The sequence below is a fragment of the Pelodiscus sinensis genome, chromosome 15 (genome assembly GCF_052426305.1).
Source record: "Pelodiscus sinensis isolate ZL-2025 chromosome 15, ASM5242630v1, whole genome shotgun sequence".
In the NCBI taxonomy this organism is placed as follows: Eukaryota; Metazoa; Chordata; order Testudines; family Trionychidae; genus Pelodiscus; species Pelodiscus sinensis.
Genome location: NC_143066.1, coordinates 14,413,727 through 14,437,666, shown reverse-complemented (window position 1 = coordinate 14,437,666; position 23,940 = coordinate 14,413,727). Strand labels below are relative to the sequence as shown.

General features: G+C 41.6%; 1 protein-coding gene across 1 annotated transcript in view; it reads left to right on the top strand.

Moving 5' to 3' along the window:
• The window catches only part of GRIN2A (glutamate ionotropic receptor NMDA type subunit 2A), a 511,029-nt gene extending 492,962 nt beyond the window's left edge, over nucleotides 1-18,067 (top strand). The window contains exon 12 of the mRNA XM_075899286.2: nucleotides 15,802-18,067. Coding sequence (XP_075755401.2) covers nucleotides 15,802-17,592 — 1,791 coding nt within the window. The 3' untranslated portion in view covers nucleotides 17,593-18,067. The remainder of the gene's footprint in view (nucleotides 1-15,801) is intronic.
• The last annotated feature ends 5,873 nt before the right edge of the window (nucleotides 18,068-23,940 follow it).

Below are 23,940 nucleotides of genomic sequence, written 5' to 3'. Positions count from 1 at the left end.
ATTTGAATTTCCCGGGCTTCATTAGCATAAAGCCGGCTAGTGAGAACCCCGTGCCGTGCGGCTACACGCGGTACGGGCTAGATAGTTCGAACTACGTAGCCATTCCGAACTATCTGTACTTCAAATCCCGGGCTTCATTAGCAAGTTCGGTATGCATACATTACCCCACTAGTTCGAACTAGCGGGGTAGTGTAGACATACCCATAGATAGTATCATGAGCTTTCATGGGCACAGCCCACTTCTTCAGATGACCAGAGTTTTGTCCCAACCATCCTTCATCATGATTGAGTCCATTAGCATGAGAATTGAATTTGCGGATGAACTCTAATTCCAATACTTTTCTGTGTATCTGGTTAGTAGAATTGGTTTGTGACAAGACAGACACTTGAAGATCTTTTAAACAGGGGACACAAATCAGATATATGTAAAGGGAACATACAGAAACCTGTTGGAGAACACTTCAATCTTCCTAATCGCTGTTTAAAATTAAATTCTCATGCTATTGGACTTAATTGTGATAAAGGATGTTTCGGGCACTATCAACCTAACATTCAATGAAGGTGCAAACAGCTCTTTGTGTAGATTCCTACATCAGGACAATTCCAAAATAAACCCCTTACTTCGAATTACCAGTTAAACCTCATGGAATGGAATGAGGTTTAACTGGTAATTCAAAGTAAAGGGTTGATTTCGGAATCACCCTTCTATGACGCATGTAGTCCAGGGCAGTTATTCCAGGCTAGTCAATTTCCAAAATGGCAACCGGCTGGGAACATGCTAATGAAGCACGGGATATTTAAATTTCGTGCTTCATTTGCAATTTCGGTCGCCCTCATTAGCCTCCCTAGTTCGAACTAGGGGGCTAGTGTAGACGTTCCCATATATAATTACTGAATTAAATAACCAAGGGAGAGAGAAGTGAGAGGTCTGATGAGTAGGCAAGTTTCGTAATGAGTTGCAGAACTGATGAGAGAGAAAGAGAGAGAAGCTGTTTCAGATTGACAGTAACTGCAGAGGTTAAGGCTCTTGCTTCAATAGTGTTGAGGGTGTTTTTTGGGTGGGGAGAGAGGAGGTAGTAGGGGAAGGTGGAAGGGAAACCAATGCCTGGTACATTGGTAGGATATGATTTTAATTGATCCTGAATTGAGCAGGAGGCTATGGAGTACTTACAAGAAGATGAGGCTGCTATATTTTAGGGGTGTAGAAGAGGGCCACCCACCCCCAGTCCTGACTCTGCTCCTTCCAGAACTTGGTGAATTGCCCCTCTCCACCCAGAACTCCAGCTGGACCTTGGGAGTGGGGTTGGGAGCTTGCCCTGCTCCACTCCCTGAGTTGGGGACTTGAAAGCCCCGAAGCCTCAAGCCCCACTCCCATGCTGGAGCACTGGGTAGGCAGAACAGGACTAACCCAACCCCACACATACTGGTGTGCCGGTGCAAATCAAACCCAGGCACCCTGACCCCACACTGTTCTGGGAGCACCAGGTAGGCAGACAACTGCAAGCCCCAGCAACCTGACTCTTCTCTGTTGGAGTAGCAGGTGGACAGACCAGAGCAAGCCCTGCGCCCCAACTCCTCTCCCGGGCAGAAATGCCTGGCAGACAGAGTTCAGCGTGTGGGGATAAGATAGTTGAGGGTGCAGGGCACACATTTTTATGGGCGCTTCCTTTTTTTTTGTCATGTCCCCTGGCCAGAGCATCTATCCCTCTCCCTCTTTCAAGGCCAACTTGGGGAGAAAGGCAGCCCCAAAGCTCCAACCCCCCAGTCATTTCCCAGCCACCCAAATTAGTAGCCCACCCACCTGCCCATTCTCATCATGCTACTACTGTAGTTGTGCTTCTTTGTACATGGGAGACAGCAGTCAGCAGCATCCTACATATATTAGTGCACAAAGATCTGAAGCATTGTGAGGCTATAGAGAAAAAATATGGCAATAATCAAGGTCAGAAGAGATGGAGTTTTGGAAGGCCAGTGTTTGCTTTGCTCTAAATAACATCATTTCCCAAATTATGTGGTATGGACCACAAGTGGTTTGACAGGATAGTAAAATAGTCATATGGTTCTGCCTCCCCTCCTTTGGTTTTCATTGAAAATATTTTACTCTTCCACAAAAGTCATTGCTCCTGTTACCTCAAGGATGTTATGTGGTGAGGAATGGATGGTTCATATGATTGTCTCATGGACTAGCACCTCTTTTTGAACAATCTATTAATTTGTGATACACGCTATAATAATGAAATCCATGATCTTCGAGGAATCCACATTGAAACACTTGGAGAAGAGGAAGGTGATCAGGAGCAGTCAACGTGGATTCACCAAGGGCAAGTCATGCCTGACCAATCTGATTGCCTTCTATGACGAAATAACTGGCTCTATTGATATGAGTGAAGTGTTGGATGTGAATATCTTGACTTTAGCAAAACTTTTGATATGGTATCCAATAGCATTATTGTCAGCAAGTTAAAGAAATATAGCTTGAATGAAAGAACTATAAGGTAGATAGAAATCTGGCTATAAGGTAGATAGAATTTGGGCTCAACGAGTAATCAACAATGGCTCAATGGTCTAGTTGGCAGCCAGTATCAAGGGGAGTACCCCAGGGATCCTAGAGCCAATTTTGTTCAGCATTTTCTGGATGAGAAGTTTGTTTTCACCTTCAGCAATTTCACAGATAACATTAAGCTGAGGTGAAGAGTAGATATGATGGAGGGTAGGGGTAAGGGACAGAGTGACCTAGACAAATTGTAGGATTGGGCCAAAAGAAATCTGATAAGGTTCAACAAGGATAAGTGCAGAGTCCTGCTCCTAGGATGGAAGAATCCCATGCATAGCTACAATCTGCAGATTGACTGACTATGCAGCAGTTGTGCAGAAAAGGACCTGAGGATTACAGGAGATGAGAAGCTGGGTATGAGTCAATAGTGTGTCCTTGTTGCCAAGAAGGCTAACAGCACATTGGGCTGCATTAGACCAACCATTGACTGCAGATTGAGGGAAGTGATTATTCCCCTCTTATCGGCACCAGTGAGGAGTACTGCATCCAGTTTTAGGCTCCTCAATGAAAAAGGATGTGGACAAATCGGAGAGTCCAGCAGAGGGCAATGAAATGATTAGGGGGCTGGAACATATGACCTGTCAGGAGAGGATGAGGGATTTGGGATTATTTAGTCTTCAGAAGGGAAGAATGAGGGGAGATTTGATAACATCCTTCAACTACCTGAAGGGGGGTTCCAAAGAGGATGGAAAGAGGTTGTTCGCAGTGGTGACAGATGACAGAATGAGGAGCATGGTCTCAAGTTGCACTGGGTCAGGTCTAGGTTGGATGTTAGGAAAAACTATTTTACTAGGAGGGTGGTGAAGCATTGGAATAGGTTACCTAGGGAGATGGTGAAATCTCCATCCCTAGAGATTTTTACATAACATCTTGACAATCCCTGGCTGAGATGATTTACTTAGGGTGGGTCTTGCATTGAGCAGGGTTGGACAGGATGACTTCCTGAATTCTGTTCCAACCCTATGATACTATGATTCTATGAAAATATTTGAGGAACTAGTCTCCAAAGTATCAGCTTGGTCTTACAGTTTTATTTTTAAAGCATCTGATATGTCATAGAAGATACATCTAAGTCTATTACGAGCCTATCTAGTCTACTTAGAAGGACTTGAGATAGTAACCATCCCTGAAAGCAATAAAACCCACATCTACACAAATAACACCAACTTTAAGATGGAAATTCAGAAGAGCTTGAGTAGCTAAAAAGGAAAGTTCTCATTTACTTTGTAAAACCTAGGCACTTGAAAAGGGAATTGTCATATTGCATCTTCAGTTATATTTTTTTGGTGTATGTCATACTTCCTTGTGATGAAAAACTTAAAAAACAGCTAGTAGTCCTGCAGTACCTCAGAGACTATCAAAAAACATAGATGGCATCATAAGCTTTCAAGGTCACAGGCTACTTCTTCAGATGAATGGAGCAAGGGGTCCAGAGTTGCAAATAAATAGCAGAAAAAGAGAGGATGGGAAAGGAAAAGAAAGGAAAGGAAAGGGAAAGAATGGTCAAACAGAGTGTCAATTAGAGTGTCCATGCTAACTGAGGCTAATAGAATGGGCTATATATGCCTGATACATAACTTGTAATGTCATTAGGGTGTTAAATGTAGCAGCCCATCCAAGTACGGTCTTTGTTCAGGCCTTGGTTCAAGGTGTCAGACTTGTAAATAAAACCAAGTTCTACAGCTTGTCTCTCGAGCTGTTTTTTTAAATTGCTTTGTAATAATGAAGTCACTTTTAGCTCCATTAGTGAGTGCTCAGGCAAGTTAAAATGTTCCTTAACTGGTTTCTCTAGGTTGCCATTTTGAATATCTGATTTATATCCATTAATTCTTTGTCATTGAGACTGTCCAATTTGGCCAATATACATGGCAGAGAGGTATTGCTGACACTTGATGGCATAGATCACATTGGTGGATGTGTAGTTATATGAACCTCTGATGTGGTGGCTTATGTGGTTAGGTTCTGTGATGAGGTCTCTTGTATAGATGTGTGGACGGAACTGGCACCAGAATTGATTGCAGGGGTGGGGTTCTAGATAAGTATGATGGAAGTGTGCTGCGAGGTTGCTGGGAAGAATTTGTCTGACGTTAGGGGGTTGTCTGTAGGCGAGAATTGGCCTTTCCTCCAATGCCTGTGAGAGTGAGGGGTCATTTTCCAGGATAGGTTGTAGATTGTTAATAATGAGCTGGTGGGGTTTAAGTTGGGGACTGTAGCTGATGACCAGTGGTGTTCTGTTATTTTCTTTGTAGGGCCTATCTTGAAGAAGCTGATGCCTGGGTACTCATTTGGCTCTGTTAGTCTGTTTTTTCACTTCCCCGGGTGGATATTTAAGTTTTAAGAATGGTTGGTATAGATCCTGTGGGTGTTTGTCTCTGTCTGTGGTCTTGGAGCAAATCCGGTTATATCTTAGGTCTTGGCTGTAAACAGTTGATTGGAAAATGTATTGGGTGGTGGAAACATGGCCTTCATTTAATTGTACTGTAATGTCAAGGAAGTGGATCTCTGGTGTGGACTGGTCCAGGCTAAGGTTGATGGTGGGGTGAAAGTTGTCGAAATTCCTGTGGAAACTTTCCCTTTGATGGGAATTACTGATGTTCATTAAGGGTTTTCTTATCCTGATTAATGCAAATATTTTCTATGTAGCCTGTTATCTGTCCTGTCCATTTAAATACTTTTGTAATGTTCAGAAAATGGACTTATTACATTCCCTTAAATGTTAGTGTAATCCTGTAACAAAGATCTTGTGCTTTTGCAACCAAAGAACTGCTCTGTTTTACAACATATTGTAAGTCTGCCTGTTATATTCTCTTATTTATATTTGAAATTCTCCCAACTTCTTTGAAAAAGCCACTCCTTTCACAAGCAAACTCACAGCTAATAAATCTAAAAGGAGAATTTAAAATTTAGTAGAATCCTAGTACAGATGGGTAAAAAGGTTTAAATTAAAATAATAACTGACTTCAATCTTCACTCCAAAACACAAGCCAAATCCAATTTTAAAAGGTTAATTTAACATTTTAGAACATTTATTTTTCATGTTTGCCATACACTACACTAATTCAGACTGGGACAGGAAACAGCAGAGCTGTAGTAGAGTAAGTGCAGACTTTTTCTATTGTACCAGAAATGGGAATGACTGTTCTTGCTCAATTTTTATTCTGGTGTTGGAAACCAAACGGGTGCAAGTAGTTCAGATAAACATCCAGTCTTTTGGGTTCTCACTGAACCTCTATGATTTCCTCATTGTTGGCTATAGTTAATATTTTGTTGAAAGGAAAGGAAAAGGGAATGATGGGTAGGGATTTTTAAACAAGTAAGATAAGAGTAATAAACCCAAAAGATATTATAAAAAAGTCAGTTACAACAGGGCAAGGCCTTTAATATTTGATTTGCATTTTACTATGGCTAAATTCTCTTGCTTTTGCTCACTTTTTGATGAGCAAAATACTGGCTGCAGTCATGAGAGTTTTTCCCTAGAAAGTGTTGTACTTCAGTGGTCTGTACTGTCAGCGATTCAGTGTCATCTGGTCAGGGTTCTCGGGGTTGTCCCGGTGCGCTCCTGTCAGGACCTCTACTCCATCGGTGATGATAAACTTTCGGCTGCGTGCGTAACTATCATTGCTCCCTTTATCTAGAGTGTTAGACCCCATGCACTTGGGTCAACACAGGAGATCTCTGAGAGCCCCCAGAAACAACAGATGCAGGCAAGATTTGAAATCAATTGAGCAGGTTTATTGTCAAATTCAAAGCTCTAACAGTTGGTAGCAGAGATTCTACAATGCTACACCACTGCGCCTTTGGCCCACGTTGACAAGGTACCAACACATAGCAGGCCTATTGTAATATAACAGATATTCACAGCGGTTAGTCAGAGTTAAGCCACTGTGCATTCTGAAAGTCTAGGCAATGACACCAGCTGTTCAGGCACCTAGTGTCCCCCCTCCACCCTCAAGGTCAGCCAGTGTGCATCATTTGCGGTGTCCTTTTATAGACGTACAAATAACTTACATAATTTTTTTACGTACCAGGTTGCCACCCTCTGTTGCCTAGTTACCACCCCTCATCTTATGGAAGAGGGGCTTACTTACTATATTTTATGCTGTCAGTCTCAACCTGGTCCTGAACCTAGGTCAGTATGTACATTAGTTTTTGGGGAGTCTTTGTACCAAGACATTTCTTATTAAGATGTTCCGCTACTCCCCTTTGGCTTACAGTCTGTACCCAGTGCCTCCCTGTGTCCTTCCATGCTCCACCGAACTTAACAATTATCAATAGGGCCTCTTTCTTGGCTCCTGTGTTACTGCACCAAAGTTTTGCCCACTAGATTATAGGCCTATTGCTGTTTTCATATTACAGGCCTGCTGACTCCATGTTACTGACTCTCAACTTACTACAGTAAGGACTGAATACAAAATTATTGATTGACCTGGGCATTTGGCCATTTAACTGTGTTGGGATATCTATCTGCTCAGTGACTAAGAAGCTGAGGATTTCAAAGGTCTTTCTAACAATCCCATCCATACACCTTAACATGCTACGTAACTTTTAGAACTTTTCTTGCATTTTGTATTTAAACTACGTTACACCAAAATTCCTAATTGACCAATTTATTTAGAATCAACTTTATAGTTGAGTTCACCAAATGTGAGCAATCTGTGAGGCCTTCTTCATAAACTAGTGCATTCCAATGCTTTTGCATAGCTATCATGCTGAAACAGAAGTAGGAAAAAAATGCAGACATTCTTTATGTTAGCAAGAATATTGGGAGAGCAGCAGATATGTATTTATGTGCATTGTACATAAGAATGGTCATACTAGGTCAGAACAAAGGTCCATCTAGCCCAGTATCCTGTTTCTGACAGTGGCCAATGCTATGTGCCCCAGAGGGAAATGGACAGTAAAGGCAACCATCAAGTGATCCCTCCCCTGTCACCCATTCCCAACCTGTGACAAACAGAGGCTAGGAGTACTCTTCTTACCCATCATGGCTAATAGACATTGATGAACCTATCCTCCATGAATTTATCTAGTTCTTTTTTTAACCCTATATGATGGCGTGCAGTCACAGATAACCTCTCAGGGGTGCCTCCTTGGGTGCTGACATGACCACTGCCACTCACCTTCCTGCTGTCTGGGGCTCCTCACCGCCCGGTCCTACTGGGCCAGCTCTGCTGGTCTCCCCCAGCCAAGTCCCCGAGCTGAGGTCCCTGCCCCCATCGAGAATCAGTACAGACACTGAACCACTTCAGTTTAAGTAGAGTGCAGTTTAGGGCCCAGCCTCCTGAGATAGCGCTCCCCAGATGGGATCAAACCCCAAAGAATTAGGTAAGCCCCCTTTAACAATAAAAGGGGGAATGTGCACACTGGTTGCCCCCTCCCCCTTCCCCAGGTAACAATTACGCTGGGTTTAATAGAAAATAAAAATGATTTTATTAAATAGAAGCAGTAGGATTTAAGTGGTAATAAGCGAGAACAGGCAAAGCAAAGTAGGTTACATATCAAAAGAAACAAAACGCTTCACTATTCTACACTGAAACCTCAGTACAAACTCTTCAAACTCACTCTAAAGCCTCTTTTCCAGCTGCCACTCCAAACCAGGGCTGACCCCACCCTGGGATCTTCAGCTCCTTCCTTCAGGTGCAGCCCAGTCAAAAGACCAAGGCCTCTGCTTTCCTATTCTTTTTGTTAAAGAATTGAGGCCCCTCTCTACCAACTACTGCTAGGACTTAAGGACAAAAGGGATAGTTTAATAGTTCCTCATCAAGACTTTGAAGGTAACACCCTCCATGTCTCTCATTCATACACTGAAACCCACAAAGTATTCCCCACTCCATGGGTGTGTCTAAACTACATGGCTCCATCGATGGAGCCATGTAGATTAGGCTGATCAGCAAAGGGAAATGAAGCTGTGATTTAAATAATCGCAGATTCATTTAAATTTAAATGGCTGCCGCACTGAGCCGACAAACAGCTGATCAGCTGTTTGTCGACTCAGCGCGCTAGTCTGGACGCTCCTGCGCCGACCTGAAAGCCCTTTATTGACCTCCCCATTATGTCTCGTAGGATGAGGTTTACCAAGGAGGTCGATAAAAGGCTTTCATGTCGGTGCGGGAGTGTCCAGACTAGTGCGCTGAGCCGACAAACAGCTAATCAGCTGTTTGTCGGCTCAGCGAGGCAGACATTTAAATGTAAATGAATCCGCGATTATTTAAATCGCGGCTTCATTTCCTTTTGCTGAACAAAGAAATCTACATGGCTCCGTTGATGGAGCCATGTAGCTTAGATGTACCCCATATGTCTAATTTTACACACACACACACATGATACATACATCAAAGTAAGATAAACAGAACCAGTGGATCGTGACATGACGATTGATGGGTAACACGACATAATTTGCTCAAAACACCTTTGAGCTATGTATTTTCATGTACATAAGTCCATTACATAATGCATGGGGAGGGTATCTGTCACACCCTGTTAAAGTCCTGGTCTTTACAACATCTTCTGGCAAGGAGTTCTACCGGTTGACTATGCATTAGGTAAATAAATACTTCTTTTGCTTGTTTTAAATTCAGTTGGTGTATTATGGGAACAAGTAAATAACTTTTCCTTATTCACTTATCATAGAATCATAGGGCTAGAAGAGATCTCAGGAGGTCATCAAGTCCAGCCCCGACTTTCTCCACACCAGTCGTGATTTTATAGACCTTTATCATGTCTCCCCATAGTCTCCTTTTTTCTAAGCTAAAAAGTCCGTCTTTTTAATCTCTGTTCATATGGCAGCCATTCCAACCCCCGATCATTTTTGTTGCCCTTTTCTGAAATTTTTCCAATGCTAAGATATCTTTTTTGAGATGAGGAGACCACATCTGTACATAGTATTCAAGATGTGGGTATACTATAGATTTATAAAGAGGAAATAAGATATTCTCCATCTTATTTTCTATCCCTTTTTAAATTATTCTTAACATTCTGTTTGCTTTTTTGACTGCTGCTGCACATTGAGTGTATGTTTCCAGAGAACTATCCACAGTCACTTGAATGATAACAGCTATTTTCGTCCCCATCAGTTTGTACGTATAGTTGGATTAAGTTTTCCAATATGCGTTACTTTGCATTTATCAATGTTAAATTTAATTTGCCATTTTGTTGCCCATTTACCTAGTTTTGTGAGATCCTTTTGAAGCTCTTCACAGTCTGTTTTGGTCTTAACTCTTTTGAGCAGTTTAGTATTTTCTGCAAAATTTACCACCTCACCTTTCACCCCTCTCTCCAGATCATTTATGAATATATTGAATAGAATTGGTCCCCATACGGAACCCTACGGGATACCACTCATTACCTATCTCCATTCTGAAAACTGACCATTTATTCCTACCCTTGTTTTCTATTTTTTAACCCATTATCAGTCCATGAGAGGACCTTCCCTCTTATCCCATGACAGCTTACTTTGCTTAATAGCTTTTGGCAAGGAACCTTGTCAAAGACTTTCTGGAAATCTAAGCGCACTATATCCACTGGATCCCCCCTTCTCCACATGTCTGCTGATCCCCTCAAAGAACTCTAGTAGATTAGTAAGACATGATTTCAATTTAGGGTATGCATTTAAGTTGAGCTTCTATTATGGTGTCTTAGAAAAGTTTCCAAGCATCTTGCTGGGATTTTACTTTTGGCACCATACCTTTTAATTTCTGTTTAACTAATCTCCTCATTTTTATATAGTTCCCCTTTCTGAAAATAAATGCCCCAATGTTGGGCTGCTGTGGTGTTTTTCCCACCACAGGGATGTTAAATTTAATTATAATGTGGTCCCTATTTTCAAGCAGTCACCTCTTGGACCAGATCCTGTACTCCACTTGGACTAAATCAAGAACTGTCTCTCCTCTTGTGGGTTCCAGAACCAGCTGCTCAAAAAAGCAGTCAATTAAGATTGTCAAGAAACTTTCTCTCTGAATCTCATCCTGAAGTGACATGTATCCAGTGACATGTGACATGTATCCAGTCAACATGGGGATAGTTGAAATCCCCCATTATTATTGATTTTTTAAATGTTATAGCTTCTTTAATCTCCCTTAGCATTTCATAGTCACTATCACTATCCTGGTAAGGTGGTCAGTAATATATCCCTACTGCTATATTCATATTATTAGAGCATGGAAATACTATCCATAAAGATTCTATGGAACTGTTTGGTTCATTTAAGATTTTCACTTCATTTGATTCTACATTTTCTTTCATGTATAGTGCCACTCCCCCACCAGCAATACCTGTTCTGTCCTTCCGATATGTTTTGTACCCTGGTATGACTCTGTTCCATTGATTATCCTCATTCCACCATGTTTCTGTGATGTTTATTATAGCTATATCCTCATTCAATACAAGACACTCTAGTTCACTCGTCTTATTATTTAGACTTCTAGCGTTTGTATATAAGCATTTTAAAAACTTGTCACTATTTAGCTATCTGATGTTACCTGATGTGAGTGAAGGGGACACTTTCATTTGACTATTTCTCATCTGTTCTTACTTGCATCTTATTTTCCATCCTCTCCTCTTCAATAGTACATAGATAACCTGTACTTATAATTCCTCCCCATAGGGATGTCTCTGCCTGATCCATGTGCTTCTCTGCACCTGTTGGCTTTCCTCCAGCCCTTATTTACAAACAGCCTGTCACGAGGGAACCACCACCCCCCCCCCGTCCATCTAGCCCCGTAGGAATGTGGGGTAAGGGAGCCCGCGTTCAGTTCACGGAGGGGCTTCCCGCTACCCCTGACCCCTTTTCTCTTGGCCTATAGGGCGTAGTAGGGTTCTCTTATAACGGGGTCGAGCCCCACTATGACCAGGACCCTGCTACTTAACCCCATGGCCTCCTCCCCCCCCCCCCCAAGGTCCCCGTCTCGGGGATCCCTCTAGTCCAGCTCTCACCAGTCCGGGGACACCGTCCAGGTCGGGGCGTCACTCCCGTGGTCTCGCGTTGCCCAGTTGCCCTTCTGTGGCCTGGGGTCTGGTCAGTCCCAGCTCGGGCTCTCTGCCGCGGTTCTCAGTGCGCCCCTCTTGCCTGGGGGGGTGGTAGGGAGGCGCTGTCCGGGTCCTCCGCTCGCCCACTGCCTCCACGGTCCGTCGGCCCTTCCCTGTGTCCTCCGCCCCTCCTTGGCGTCCTCCGCCGCTGTTTCCCGCTTGCCAGCGTGTTTCTCCCTCAGGTGTGCCGGGGCTGCGTTTAAAAGCGGCTCCCAGCTTGTCGCACATGCGCGGCAATGCAGCCAGCGCTTCCCCGGCTCTTCGCTCGCCGCGCGAGCTGCCTGCCCGCCTGGATGCGGCGTGAGTGACGGGGACGGCCCGTCACACAGCCCTTATAACCTTTTTGAATTTAAATGCCAGCAGTCTGGTTCCATTTTGTTTGACCTGGAGCCCATCCTTCCTGTATAGGCTCTTCCTATCCCAAAGTTTCCCTGGTTCCTAATAAATCTAAACCCCTCCTCCCTGTACCATTGTCTCATCCACACATTGAGACCCTGCAGTTCTGCCTCTTTACTTGGCCCTCTACATTGGATTAGAAGTATTTCAGAGAATGCTACCATTGAGGTTCTGGATTTCAATCTCTTTCCTAACAGCCTAAATTTGGCCACCAGAATTTCTCTCCCATCTTTCCCAAAGCCACTGGTACCATGACCACGGGCTCCACCCCAGTATGACATATATACCTATCTAGAGGTCTCGACAGACCTTCCACCTTCACACCGGGCAGGCAAGGCACAGTACGGTTCTCGTCATTGCAAACCCAGTTGTTCATGTTTCTAATGACTGAATCTCCCATTACTAACACCTGCCTTTTCCTAATAACTGGAGTTCCCTCCCCCAGAGAAGTATACTCAGTGTGAGAGGATACTGCAACAGCATCTGGAAGGAGGGTCCTAACTATGGGATTATTTCCCTCTACTACAGTTGGATGAGCTCCTTCCCTGAGCCTTTCACTCTCCTCAACAACACAGAGGCTGTGTGACTGAGGGTGGGACTGTTCTACTGTGTCTTGGAAAGTCTCATCAATGCCTTGCTTAGCTCCTCCAATTCAGCTACCCTGGTCTCCAAAGCTAGTATGCAGTCTCTGAGGGCCAGGAGCTCCTTGCACTGAATGCACATATACGCCACCTATCCATTGGTCAGATAATCATACATGCTATATTTGGTGCAATAAACTGGATAGCCTCCACTCTACTACTGGGTTTCTGGCTGCATTCTTTTTACTCCCAGGCAAAAACTTTAGTTAGTTTCTTGATAGGACTTTTTTTTTAATGAGATGATTTTGGTTTTAGTTTAGTTTCAAGAAGTTTTAAAGAATATCAAGCATATCTAGCTCTCCTCAAACTCCCTCACCAAATTCCCATGTTAGCTCCTGTTTGCTAGCTCCACTTGTCGTTTAGGAGCAGGCTTTTTAAAGCCCTGGCCTTCCTGAGTAGCTCTGGCCCCTGGTTAAGGCTTGATGGGTGTGTAAAAGATTATATCTGAAAGCCTCTTTAAGAAGTTCTCAGACTGCTAACCTCAGCACATGGTCCTTCAAACAAAAAAAGCTCAGCACATGGTATCTTTCAGGGAAGCAGTAAGAACACCCCAAACACAAACACACAACTACTTACCACAATGGTCACATAACCACTCCTCCTTTACCTGAAGAACTCCCTCGCCAAACTTCCCTATAATTATAGCTATACAGAGCTCATAATTACCCCGTAGCTGATCATTATCAGCAAATAACAAATAAAATATAAAATGCATTTAGATACATAATTTGCAGCTCTTTACTGAATTTAATTTACAGAAATATTTTATTGAACTTAGTATTTCAATTGTCTGTAGACATCAAATGAAATTTTCTCTTTGTTATCATTGTTACAATTGTTGAAATCTTGTAGGTGCCTGTGAAGGAGCATGATAGTTCCCCTCCATTCTGGGCCTCACTCAGGCCCTCAATTTCCCCCCTGTTCAGGTTATTCATAGTCCAACCTTCCCCTCCAGCAGTCCATGTGAGTCCCGGCTTACAATAGTCTGTGCACTTACACCCGCCCTTGGAAGATGAGGAAGGGGGACCCGGACCTGCCCTCTTTCACAGGTCCCAGCCCAGGGCCCTACAGACAGGCTCAGACGTGTTCCTGTCCAGCTGGTGGGGTCTCCTGCTGCACTTGCCAGCCCGCAGGCTAGGAAAGGAAGCCCCGCCATGGGCTACTTCCTACCCCGGTTACAGCTGGAGGGCTCTGCACCCCTCCTGGCTGTCTCCTCAGTCCATGCAGATGGCACACTGCCACTGACATTCCTCTCCCTCTCCCTTGTTCCAGGCTCTGCTTCCTTTACTTGCTCCCTCACCTTCCCCCTTCACCTGTGTCAACTCTACTTTTGTATCTCCTGCCCCACTTCTTACGCCCGCCCCTCCCGGTGACATCTCCCCTGCGTGTCCCAGATGCTCCACCTTCCCTCCCTTACGTCACTTGCAGCGTGCCCGTGATGCGGCTGAGGCGCCCTGCCCCATACTGCAGTACCACTCAATTGCACCGCGGCGTGTGAACATGTGGCACAGGTGGCGGACTGGGTTCTATGCTCCCCGTTCAGCGAGGGGGTTGGGGCACTCGGAGTGTGGGGCGATCTTGCCCTGTCACAGTGCCCTTCAAGTGGTACTCCTCTACCCTTAAGTATGTCACACATTTTACCTACCTGTCACACCAGTTACCCAGCAGGAAGTGAAGATTAGCATTCAAGAAAACTGTAAGACATCTTCAATGTTTTCACTAGGGAAGCCATGGCCACCCATTCAGATTCACTGCTGATGTTGCACTATATATTAGTCCTTTGTAAACTGACTATTGTGAAGGATCTGTTCCTGACATACTTAAATTGAGTAGTACCCTACTATGTAATTAGTTCCATTGTTTCAATAGGATCACAGATAGAGTTAAAAACTGTTCAATATTTGTAAGGGTGGCAGTCAGGCCAAAGAGGATGATACATTAAAGATTAATGATTTTCCCAGGATCTTGAATATTCATGTGTTGCTGTGGCACAGAGGAGGATTGTAGAAAAAGAGAGGAGTCAGGATATATGTTGAGCTCAAGTCCTTGTTTGACCTGCCTCCTTCCTGCCCAGAAATATTCTTAACTTTCTTTCCCCCACTGTAGGAGAAAGAATCTGACGCATGAACCTGATGTAAGGCCTGAGGCCTCAACCAAAGTGAGCAGGAATTATACTATTGAGTAACAGGCAGGCCCTGTTAAAAGCAAGAATTTACCTTCAAGTCAGTGTCCAGACATGAACACAGCTTTAGTATTGTTAACACAGCTAAAACGCATAGAACATGTAAACTCATTACAGCATGACAATATATGGACACCCAACTTAGCAAATGATAAAATAGTTTGACAAAAGTAATGAATAGAGATATTTTATTTGAAACATCAGGAGTGAAAGTTTACAGTTACAGTAGAGGTAACAAAAATGTCATGAAACCTGTAAGATGATATATAAGGCGTGTATCACAGATTATTTATTATAGTTTATAAATGTTGGAATACCTCGATTTAATTATTTGTGCAACTAAGAGGGCAGTGAAAACTCCCACCACTGACTGCTGAGCTGTGTCTGTTGCAACAGCCATACATGTGTTAGTGCACCTTTGAGCCAAGACACTAGGACAGTGCTTCATTGAAAAGAAACCTGATTTGGGTGCCTTTGTGCCTTATCTGATTCTGTGGTTCTTGGAGGTTCTCTCGGAGTCTGCTGTGCTGGCAACCTGCACAGAGCCAGTGCAACATATGGGGGAGCACACACATGCAGCCAAATGCTTATCATCATTGGACAGAGCAAAATACCAGTCAGAACACTGGTAACAGATTGGGAGCAGGTGGTGGCTTACATATGGCGGGATGCATGGAACTATTTTTTTAATCTAATGTTAACAGTATAATTGTATAACATTCTCCCTTTTAATGCCAGAGGCCGATGGTGCCAAAGAATCATATACTTTGGGGAAAATGTTCTGTTTTATTTTTAGCAATACTTTTCTTTTACTGTTGCATAGATGAAATCAAGAAATATTTAGTCTTTTGCATGATTCTAGAAATATGCTGCAGAAGAAAGGCATGCATTTCTGTTTTTTGTGCTCATTAAATAAGTGACATTCAATTAAATGTTATTACTAATAATGCAATATGAAAAATTACAGTATTTTAAGTAATTTGTTTATGTTACTCTTACTACAGGGTATTTTTAGCTGTATTCATGGAGTACACATTGAGGAAAAAAAGAAATCGCCTGATTTTACTTTAACCAACTCGCAGACTAACATGCTAAAACTACTTCGAACAGCTAAAAATATGACCAATATAAATTCTTCAAGAATTAATTCCCCCAAAAGAACAGATGATTTCATTCAAAGGGGTTCACTAATTATGGACATGGTCATGGATAAGGGGAATTTGATATTCTCTGAAAACAGGTCCTTTCAGCCACAGGACAACCTTTTTGGTGACAATATGAGTGAACTACAAACATTTGTCAGCAACCGCCACAAAGACAATCTTAACAACTATGTTTTCCAAGGTCAGCATCCTCTTACACTAAATGAATCAAATCCAAATACAGTGGAGGTTGCTGTTACAGCAGAAGCAAAAGTAAACTCTCGACCCAGGCAGCTTTGGAAGAAATCTGTGGAATCTTTACGTCAAGAATCTATTCGTCAGAGCCAAGGTTCACAAAGAGAAAATGGCTCAGAAGAAAATAGGCAGCATTCTGTGAAGGGCCAAAGATACCTTCCTGAAGAGATTGTCCATTCGGATGTATCTGAGACCTCAAGCCGAGCCACTTGCCATATGGAACCTGAACACAATAATAAACACCACAAAACCAAGGACAATGTTAAAAAAAGATCAGTGGGGTCAAAATACCCAAAGGACTGTAGTGAAGTGGAGCTGACATATCTGAAAACCAAACAAAGCACTCCTCGAGATAAAATTTACACAATCGATGCTGACAAGCAGCCAGGCCTCCATGTGAATCCACCCCAGTATATTGAAAATATTATCCTTCCGGAGACTATTGAATTCCCTGCTGTTTACCAAGATCACAATGACAACTACAGGAAAGCAGAGCATGGTAAGAGGACTCCTTTACATAATGAAGACAGTCTTCCAAATAATGACCAATACAAACTTTATTCAAAGCACTATAGCTTAAAAGATAAAAATGCTTCCTTAGTTGAGGTGAATGATAAATACAGACAGAATTTTACTCATTGCAGGAGCTGCCTTTCCAATTTGCCCAGTTACACAGGTCATTATTCAAGCAGGTCTCCCTATAAATGTGATGCTTGCTTGCGGATGGGGAACTTATATGATATTGATGAAGATCAAATACTGCAGGAAGCAGTCAATTCTGAGCATCCTGAAGAAATGTATGAACATGACTGGGTCCAGAATAATGCAGACCAATATCAGAAAAAGAACATGCTGAGGATCAACAGGCAACACTCTTTTGACAACCTCCTTGATAAGTGCAGGGAAATAGATATGGGAAGACCTACTCGAAGCATAAGCTTGAAAGAGAAAGAAAGGTTTCTAGAAGGCAGCTCTTATGCAAATACATTTCATGCCCCACCAAGCAAACTGTTCAGTAACAAGTCCTCACTTACAGCGCAAACTCTGGAGGACAGTAAGCGAAGCAAATCATTATATCCTGATCACTCTGCAGATAACCCTTTCCTGCACTCCTGTCATGATGACCAGCACTTAGTTTTTGGGCGAAGTCCTGCTGATCTTTATAAACAATCACTAGCGTCAAAAGCAAGAAATGATAATTATTCAAGGTCATCCATAAGATCCACAGCATCATACAGTTCCAGAGATGGCCGGATCCATAATGATATGTACCTTTCAGAGCATGTTATGCCTTATGTTGCAAATAAGAATAGCGTGTACTCAACTCCAAGAGTTTTAAATTCCTGCAGCAATAGACGTGTGTATAAGAAAATGCCTAGTATTGAATCAGATGTTTAAATTTTCCATTTACAGTTTATCTATAGGGAATCATAGTTGCCACCATCTTAGAGGCAAAGAGTCTATTCTTAAACAGTACTATGCTAAATGATTATATGCAAAACACTCAGTGTATCCTCAGTACTCTAATAGGTTTATGACATCTTTTTGTGTGTGTCCAGAGCTTGCTGAAATGTGGGGGGAAGCCATTTATATAAATGGAAGCTGAATTGAGAAGCCCCAAAGAACACAGGCACTGACTTTTATTTTTCCCAGTGGGTACTCCACCTGCACTCCATCTTCCCCTGAGTGCTTGTCGGTGACCCCACCCAATAGCTGATTTATGGGTGCTGAGCTTCCCCTATTTTTTTCCCCAGGGTGCCTGAGTACACCCATGAGCTGTGTCAAGACTGGCAAGATTTTCCGCAAAATCTTCTGATTTTGTGGAAAAACTTGCCAGCTGTCTACACTGGCCGCTTGAATTTCCGGCAAAGCACTGATGTAAGATCGTGTAAGATCATGTAAGATCGTCAGTGCTTTTCTGGAAATACTATGCTGCTCCCGTTTGGGCAAAAGTCTTTTCCAAAAGATTTTTGCGCGAAAGGGCCAGTGTAAACAGCACAGTACTGTTTTCCGCAAAAAAGCCCCGATTGCGAAAATGGCGATCAGGGCTTTTTTGCAGAAAACCACGTGTAGATTGGCCATGGATGCTTTTCCACAAAAAGTGCTTTTGCGGAAAAGCATCCTGCCAATCTAGATGTGCTTTTCCGAAAATGCTTTTAACAGAAAACTTTTCCGTTAAAAGCATTTTCAGAAAATCATGCCAGTGTAGACGTAGCCATGGAGTTTGACACCTATGCCAAGATATGTTGGCAACTATGCTGTTTTATATTTTGATTATTTTACCATTTTAGTTATACTAAATTCTGTTACTTAGCATCACTCAACTTATTTCTGTCATCGGGAATGTTTAATGGTTTTCTAATACTGGATAAGCAATATGGTATGTATGTTTAAGTTTGACCGACAAAACACTTAAGAGTGCATTTGCACAGTCACAAAAGGCAGGGTTGTAAAAGAGAATAGAGATTTAAATTTTAAAAACTATTTTCAGTTCATATTTGTTTTCAAACAGTCTAAATAAATAAAAAGAAAAAAACTCAGGGCCCTAAAATGGAATAAAAAACTGTGTTAGCACAAAAATGTTATGTTCATTCTAATCTCACAAAGATAAATGTGGAAAATATAAGGACAAACTGTTATATATCAAAAGGATGGCATATAGATATTGGTTAATGCTGGCATACAAATGCTTTCATTATATTTCACAAGCACTAACAAACTCAGTTACTAGAAAGTTCTGCAGTTTTATTGTGATGTCAAAAATAAGCTGCATAAACTAGAATATATATTTTTAGATATCAGTATATGGAGTTTAAATTTGTGGAGCTATGGACCTCATTATTTATCTTGAAACCTAATATTTATGTAAGTTTGCATTTACCCCAAATGGTCATTACTCAGGGCTGTATAGTATCTCTTTTATCCCTTCATTACAAACCAAAATAATAATAAAACCACCTTTAGCTCATTGTTCACAATTCAGTAGTGATGACATCTAATTAACTGTGTGTCAATATTATGACAGTTATTAATATTGTGTCAGACACCAACATATGTTTAATGTAATCAATAAGGAATGCAATACCATTTTTGCGCTTATACTATATTATGAAAGATTAACACCCTTTTAGTGACTTTTTCCTTCTAGAATGTCTTCTATGTTTGTTGAACACCAGGCTAATTTTTTTAAACCTGTCTAATCAAACCCTTCATAAAGGTTTAACGAATCCACATGTAATAATGTAGTTCTAGAGAAACGAAGGAAAAATATCTTTGTTATCACGCATGAGACATGTTAAATAACCTATCAATGGTTAAAAGCCATTCAGAAGGTATAGATTCATTCTTACATATTTGTTTCTGAGCTCACCAAATTATTTCATATTACAATCTGCACTACATTAAACAAGTACAATAATAAGTATCAACTGTTGTCATGAATTGTAGAATACTTCATAGGAGAGAAAATATAGACAACATTCTTGTGCTCTACATATTTATAGAGTGCATTCACCATAGAAGGCTAAAATGAGGGATGAGACAAAATGTAGTCATTATTACAGCTACTTCAACAATTTCTTGAAAACAATTTATTACATAATGTGAGCTTCATTTCAGTTAATGAATTGCCCATAATGAGTTTTTTACAAATTAGTTGATGGTAGTGAGTGAGTGACATTTTCAAATCTCAGAAGGTTTATCTATAGGGATATCCATGTTAGTCTGTAACTTTAAAAACAAGCGGTCCTGTGACACCTTAGGGTATGTCTACACTACCCTCCTAGTTCGAACTAGGAGGGTAATGTATGCATACCGCACTTGCTAATGAAGCCCGGGATTTGAATTTCCCGGGCTTCATTAGCATAAGCGGGGAGCCGCCATTTTTAAATCCCCGCTGCTTCGAACCCCGTGTAGCGCGGCTACACGGGGCTCGAACTAGGTAGTTCGGACTAGGGTGCCTATTCCGAACTACCGGTACTCCTCGTTTCACGAGGAGTACCGGTAGTTCGGAATAGGACCCTAGTCCGAACTACCTAGTTCGAGCCCCGTGTAGCCGCGCTACACGGGGTTCGAAGCAGCGGGGATTTAAAAATGGCGGCTCCCCGCTTATGCTAATGAAGCCCGGGAAATTCAAATCCCGGGCTTCATTAGCAAGTGCGGTATGCATACATTACCCCGCTAGTTCGAACTAGCGGGGTAGTGTAGACATACCCTTAGAGACTAACTAAAATATATAGAATTGTGAGCTTTCATGGACAAAACCTCCATCTGATGAAGTGGGTTTTACCCACAAAGGCACACAATTCTATATATTTTGGTTAGCCTCTAAGGAGCCGCAGGATTACTCACTGTTTTTGGTATTTTTAAAGATTCCAAAGGAAATTGGGCACTCAACCCTCATTGGATTTCAATGGGAATTGGGAACCTAACTCTTTTCAGCTCCTTAGAAAATCTCAGTTGAAATTATTAGGTCCTCATAAAATTTATGAGGTTTTGCCTGCTATTCATAGTGAGTAATCCCTTAATAAATCTGTATTAAAATTTAGGTCTCTGTGATAAGTCTATGAGTCACTGGTGGGGTTTCGAGTCCCTGATTAGTTGGCCTAAGTTTTCTGAGTAACAGGCACATGCCAGCCTGAATCACTGAGGCACTGAATTTCTCAGAGATGCTAAGATGCTAAGAGTTACTCTTAAGGACAAGAAACCTAGTCTTAGCTAAGCAGGAATAGGAAATTCTAAGGCACCATCTTCTAACTGTTGTCCACCTTACTGTAGTGGAGCTTAACTAGTTCAAGTGCTTCCTATTACCCTCTTCCCTGTCTGTAAGAGTTCATTGATGTCTTGCAGGTAACAATATGGCTGTAGGAGTGTGTGTATATGGATTTGTTTGGAGAAGTTGTTGTCCCCAGAAACAAATCCCTTCCACCTTAGTATCTCATCATGTTGCAGGCACCTTTCTCCATCTTCTAGACTGGATTATATTACATGTCCTTGGGCAAGGATATGTTCTGCTCTTTCAACATCATCTGCCCTACTCTTCATTGCTATTTAGTGTGATTGTTTATTTGGGATCTTTTAAAATATCTGCCATTCTTTTTCACTTTTCTTTTTGCCTCCTAACACTCTTACTCCCAAACACCCAAACTCAGAGCACATAGGTGGTTCAGTGAGCTCTTCTTTCAGAAAATTCTGTTATTTCCACAAAATCATGTGGACAAAAAGTGGCTGGCCTTATGTTTGTGGGAAGGTGAACAAACCAAGGGTATAAACACTATTATATTGAACCGCAAACTGGTTTAGCAAATATATTTGTGGCAAATTGTTTCCACTGCTTGTCCAATGCTAGCTATGATCTAATTGCTTAGATTATTTTGAACAAGCAGAGTAACTCTTATATAAATCAAATTATTTTGTCATCCCTACCTGTGATATTGAAGTTACTAGGAATTTTGTTACAAAATGAAAATTTGCAACAACTTCATCTTAATCATTATGATTTGCAGTAAGTCTTTCAATCTGATAATTATAAGTTTGTTGTGTCATCTGTTTCTATGTGTATACACACATGCTTTAAATGTGGAATATATACATTCATTCTGTGCTTACAAATGTTGATTTTTTTTCCCCATTTGCAAAATATTGTTATACTTCTATGAAATGTATAAGGAGATTTGATGTAATGAAAACTACGATGGTGTGTTCTTTTTCTATAGTGTGTGGAATTCTGCAGATTGTTGTGCTTCAAACTGCATGCAGCAGCATGGTCATGGCAAGAACACTGGGGCTGTGTCTACACTGGGCCACTTATTCCGGAAAATCAGCCGCTTTTCCGGAATAAGCTGCGAGCTGTCTACACTGGCCCTTGAATTTCCAGAAAAGCAATGACGCCCTACTGTACAAAATAAGCCACTATTCCGGAAAAGCTACGCTGCTCCCGCTCGGGCATAAGTCCTTATTCCGGAACACTGTTCCGGAAAAGGGCCAGTGTAGACAGCCCAGTAGTCTTTTCCAGAAAAAAGCCCCAATCGCGAAAATGACGATCGGGGCTCTTTTCCGGAAAAGCGCGTCTACATTGGCCACAGATGCTTTTCCGGAAAAAGGGCTTTTCCAGAAAAGCAGCCTGCCAGTAGACGCTCCTTTTCCGGAAAAACTTAAAACGGAATAGTATTCCGTTTTAAGCAGTTCCAGAAATTCATGCCAGTGTAGACACAGCCTAGGTAAATCACCTTGATGTAGTAACAGTTTTTGGAGCCTATTTACATGGACATTTTATAGTGCTGTAACTGGTACACTCTGGGAGGTTTTTTTTCACACGCCTGAAGGAGAAAATTGTAGTGCAGTAACTTGCCATTGTAGACAAGTATGATTATGTAGATGCAAAGTAAATGTGCAGCACAAAGAAACCAAATTTAAGAAGCAATACAATTGTTCACATGGGAATGAATGGGAGGAACTACAGAAATTATGGGGATTCTTATCTGAGTGTGTTTGCCATCTTGATATTGTGGCATACAATGTAACTAAACAAAAAAGAAATAGAAAGGCTCATCTTCAAGGGCAATGATAGGATGGTTACTGATGGATTTATGTAAAGAAAGGCAATTTCTAAAACTGAAAAAAATCTTTTGTCAATAGAGCGAAAAGCCTCAGCATGTGTTACTAAGCCATAGAAGCCTGGGGAAGTCTGGATTTTCTGTCTGTAGTACTCTCACATTGTTGATACCATAGCACTTAACAATCAAAATGGGATCAAGGATTTCTTTATCTCCTTCCTCTTTCTTAGAGAAGGAAAGGGAAACCTTGTGCATCATTGACCACCATCACTGTAATTCTATTTTAGGTAGCACCCATGACTTGTTACACTTTCTCAATTACTACTATAGCAGTTTGCTAGTCAGTGTTATCACTAAAGAGTTGATCCATATCCCAGTGAAGTTGATGGAAAGACTCCCATTGGCTCCAACAGGAGCTGGATCAGACTCCACATCACTATAACTATTATGACCAAGAACTTTGTCTGAAGCATTACGTAGCTCAGGTACATAGGGGTGAAAACTGCTACTGCTGATATATTTGTTTCTTGTTCCTTTTCTGTTTCGAAGGAATTTTAGAGGTTTCTTTGTGGTTTTGTGTTATATTCTGCAGCCACCCATTAACTACCACTCCCACAAGAAAAAGAAAAAACATGAGTTTTAAACACAAGGGGAGGAGAGAAAAACATGTTTTTCCTATTTCTGGCAAATTTTCATTTGATATTTTGCCTGTTTTTCTCTCTTACCTCACTATCCCCGTACTCAAGAATCTCAGATATAGGCAGGTGCTCTGGGGAGGAATTGAACCCAATTACATGTAGCAAACTGTTCCAGCATACTCTCATAGTTCACCCTTTCCTTTCTGCATGTCAGCATTGTCTTTCAGCTGCTTTTGCATAAGACCACACAACAGGTTTAAATCTTTTTCTGATGAAAAGTAAATTTTATCCACACAGTTTTGAAGGAAGCAAAGAGTCAGATGTTGCTAATTTCATTGTTGATAACTACAATTTCAAAATATGTAAAAGTATAATTTAGGGTCAGATTCTAATACCTTACTCCCCAGTGTTCCCACTGTTTTTCAAGTGACCACACATGGTGTAAAAGTATAACTCAATGTAGAGCATCACAATCTGTTGGCCTGTCAAATAACTTAAAGTCTATGTTATTGCTATATTACTATATGTACTTTTAAAGAAAAAATGCAGGGGCA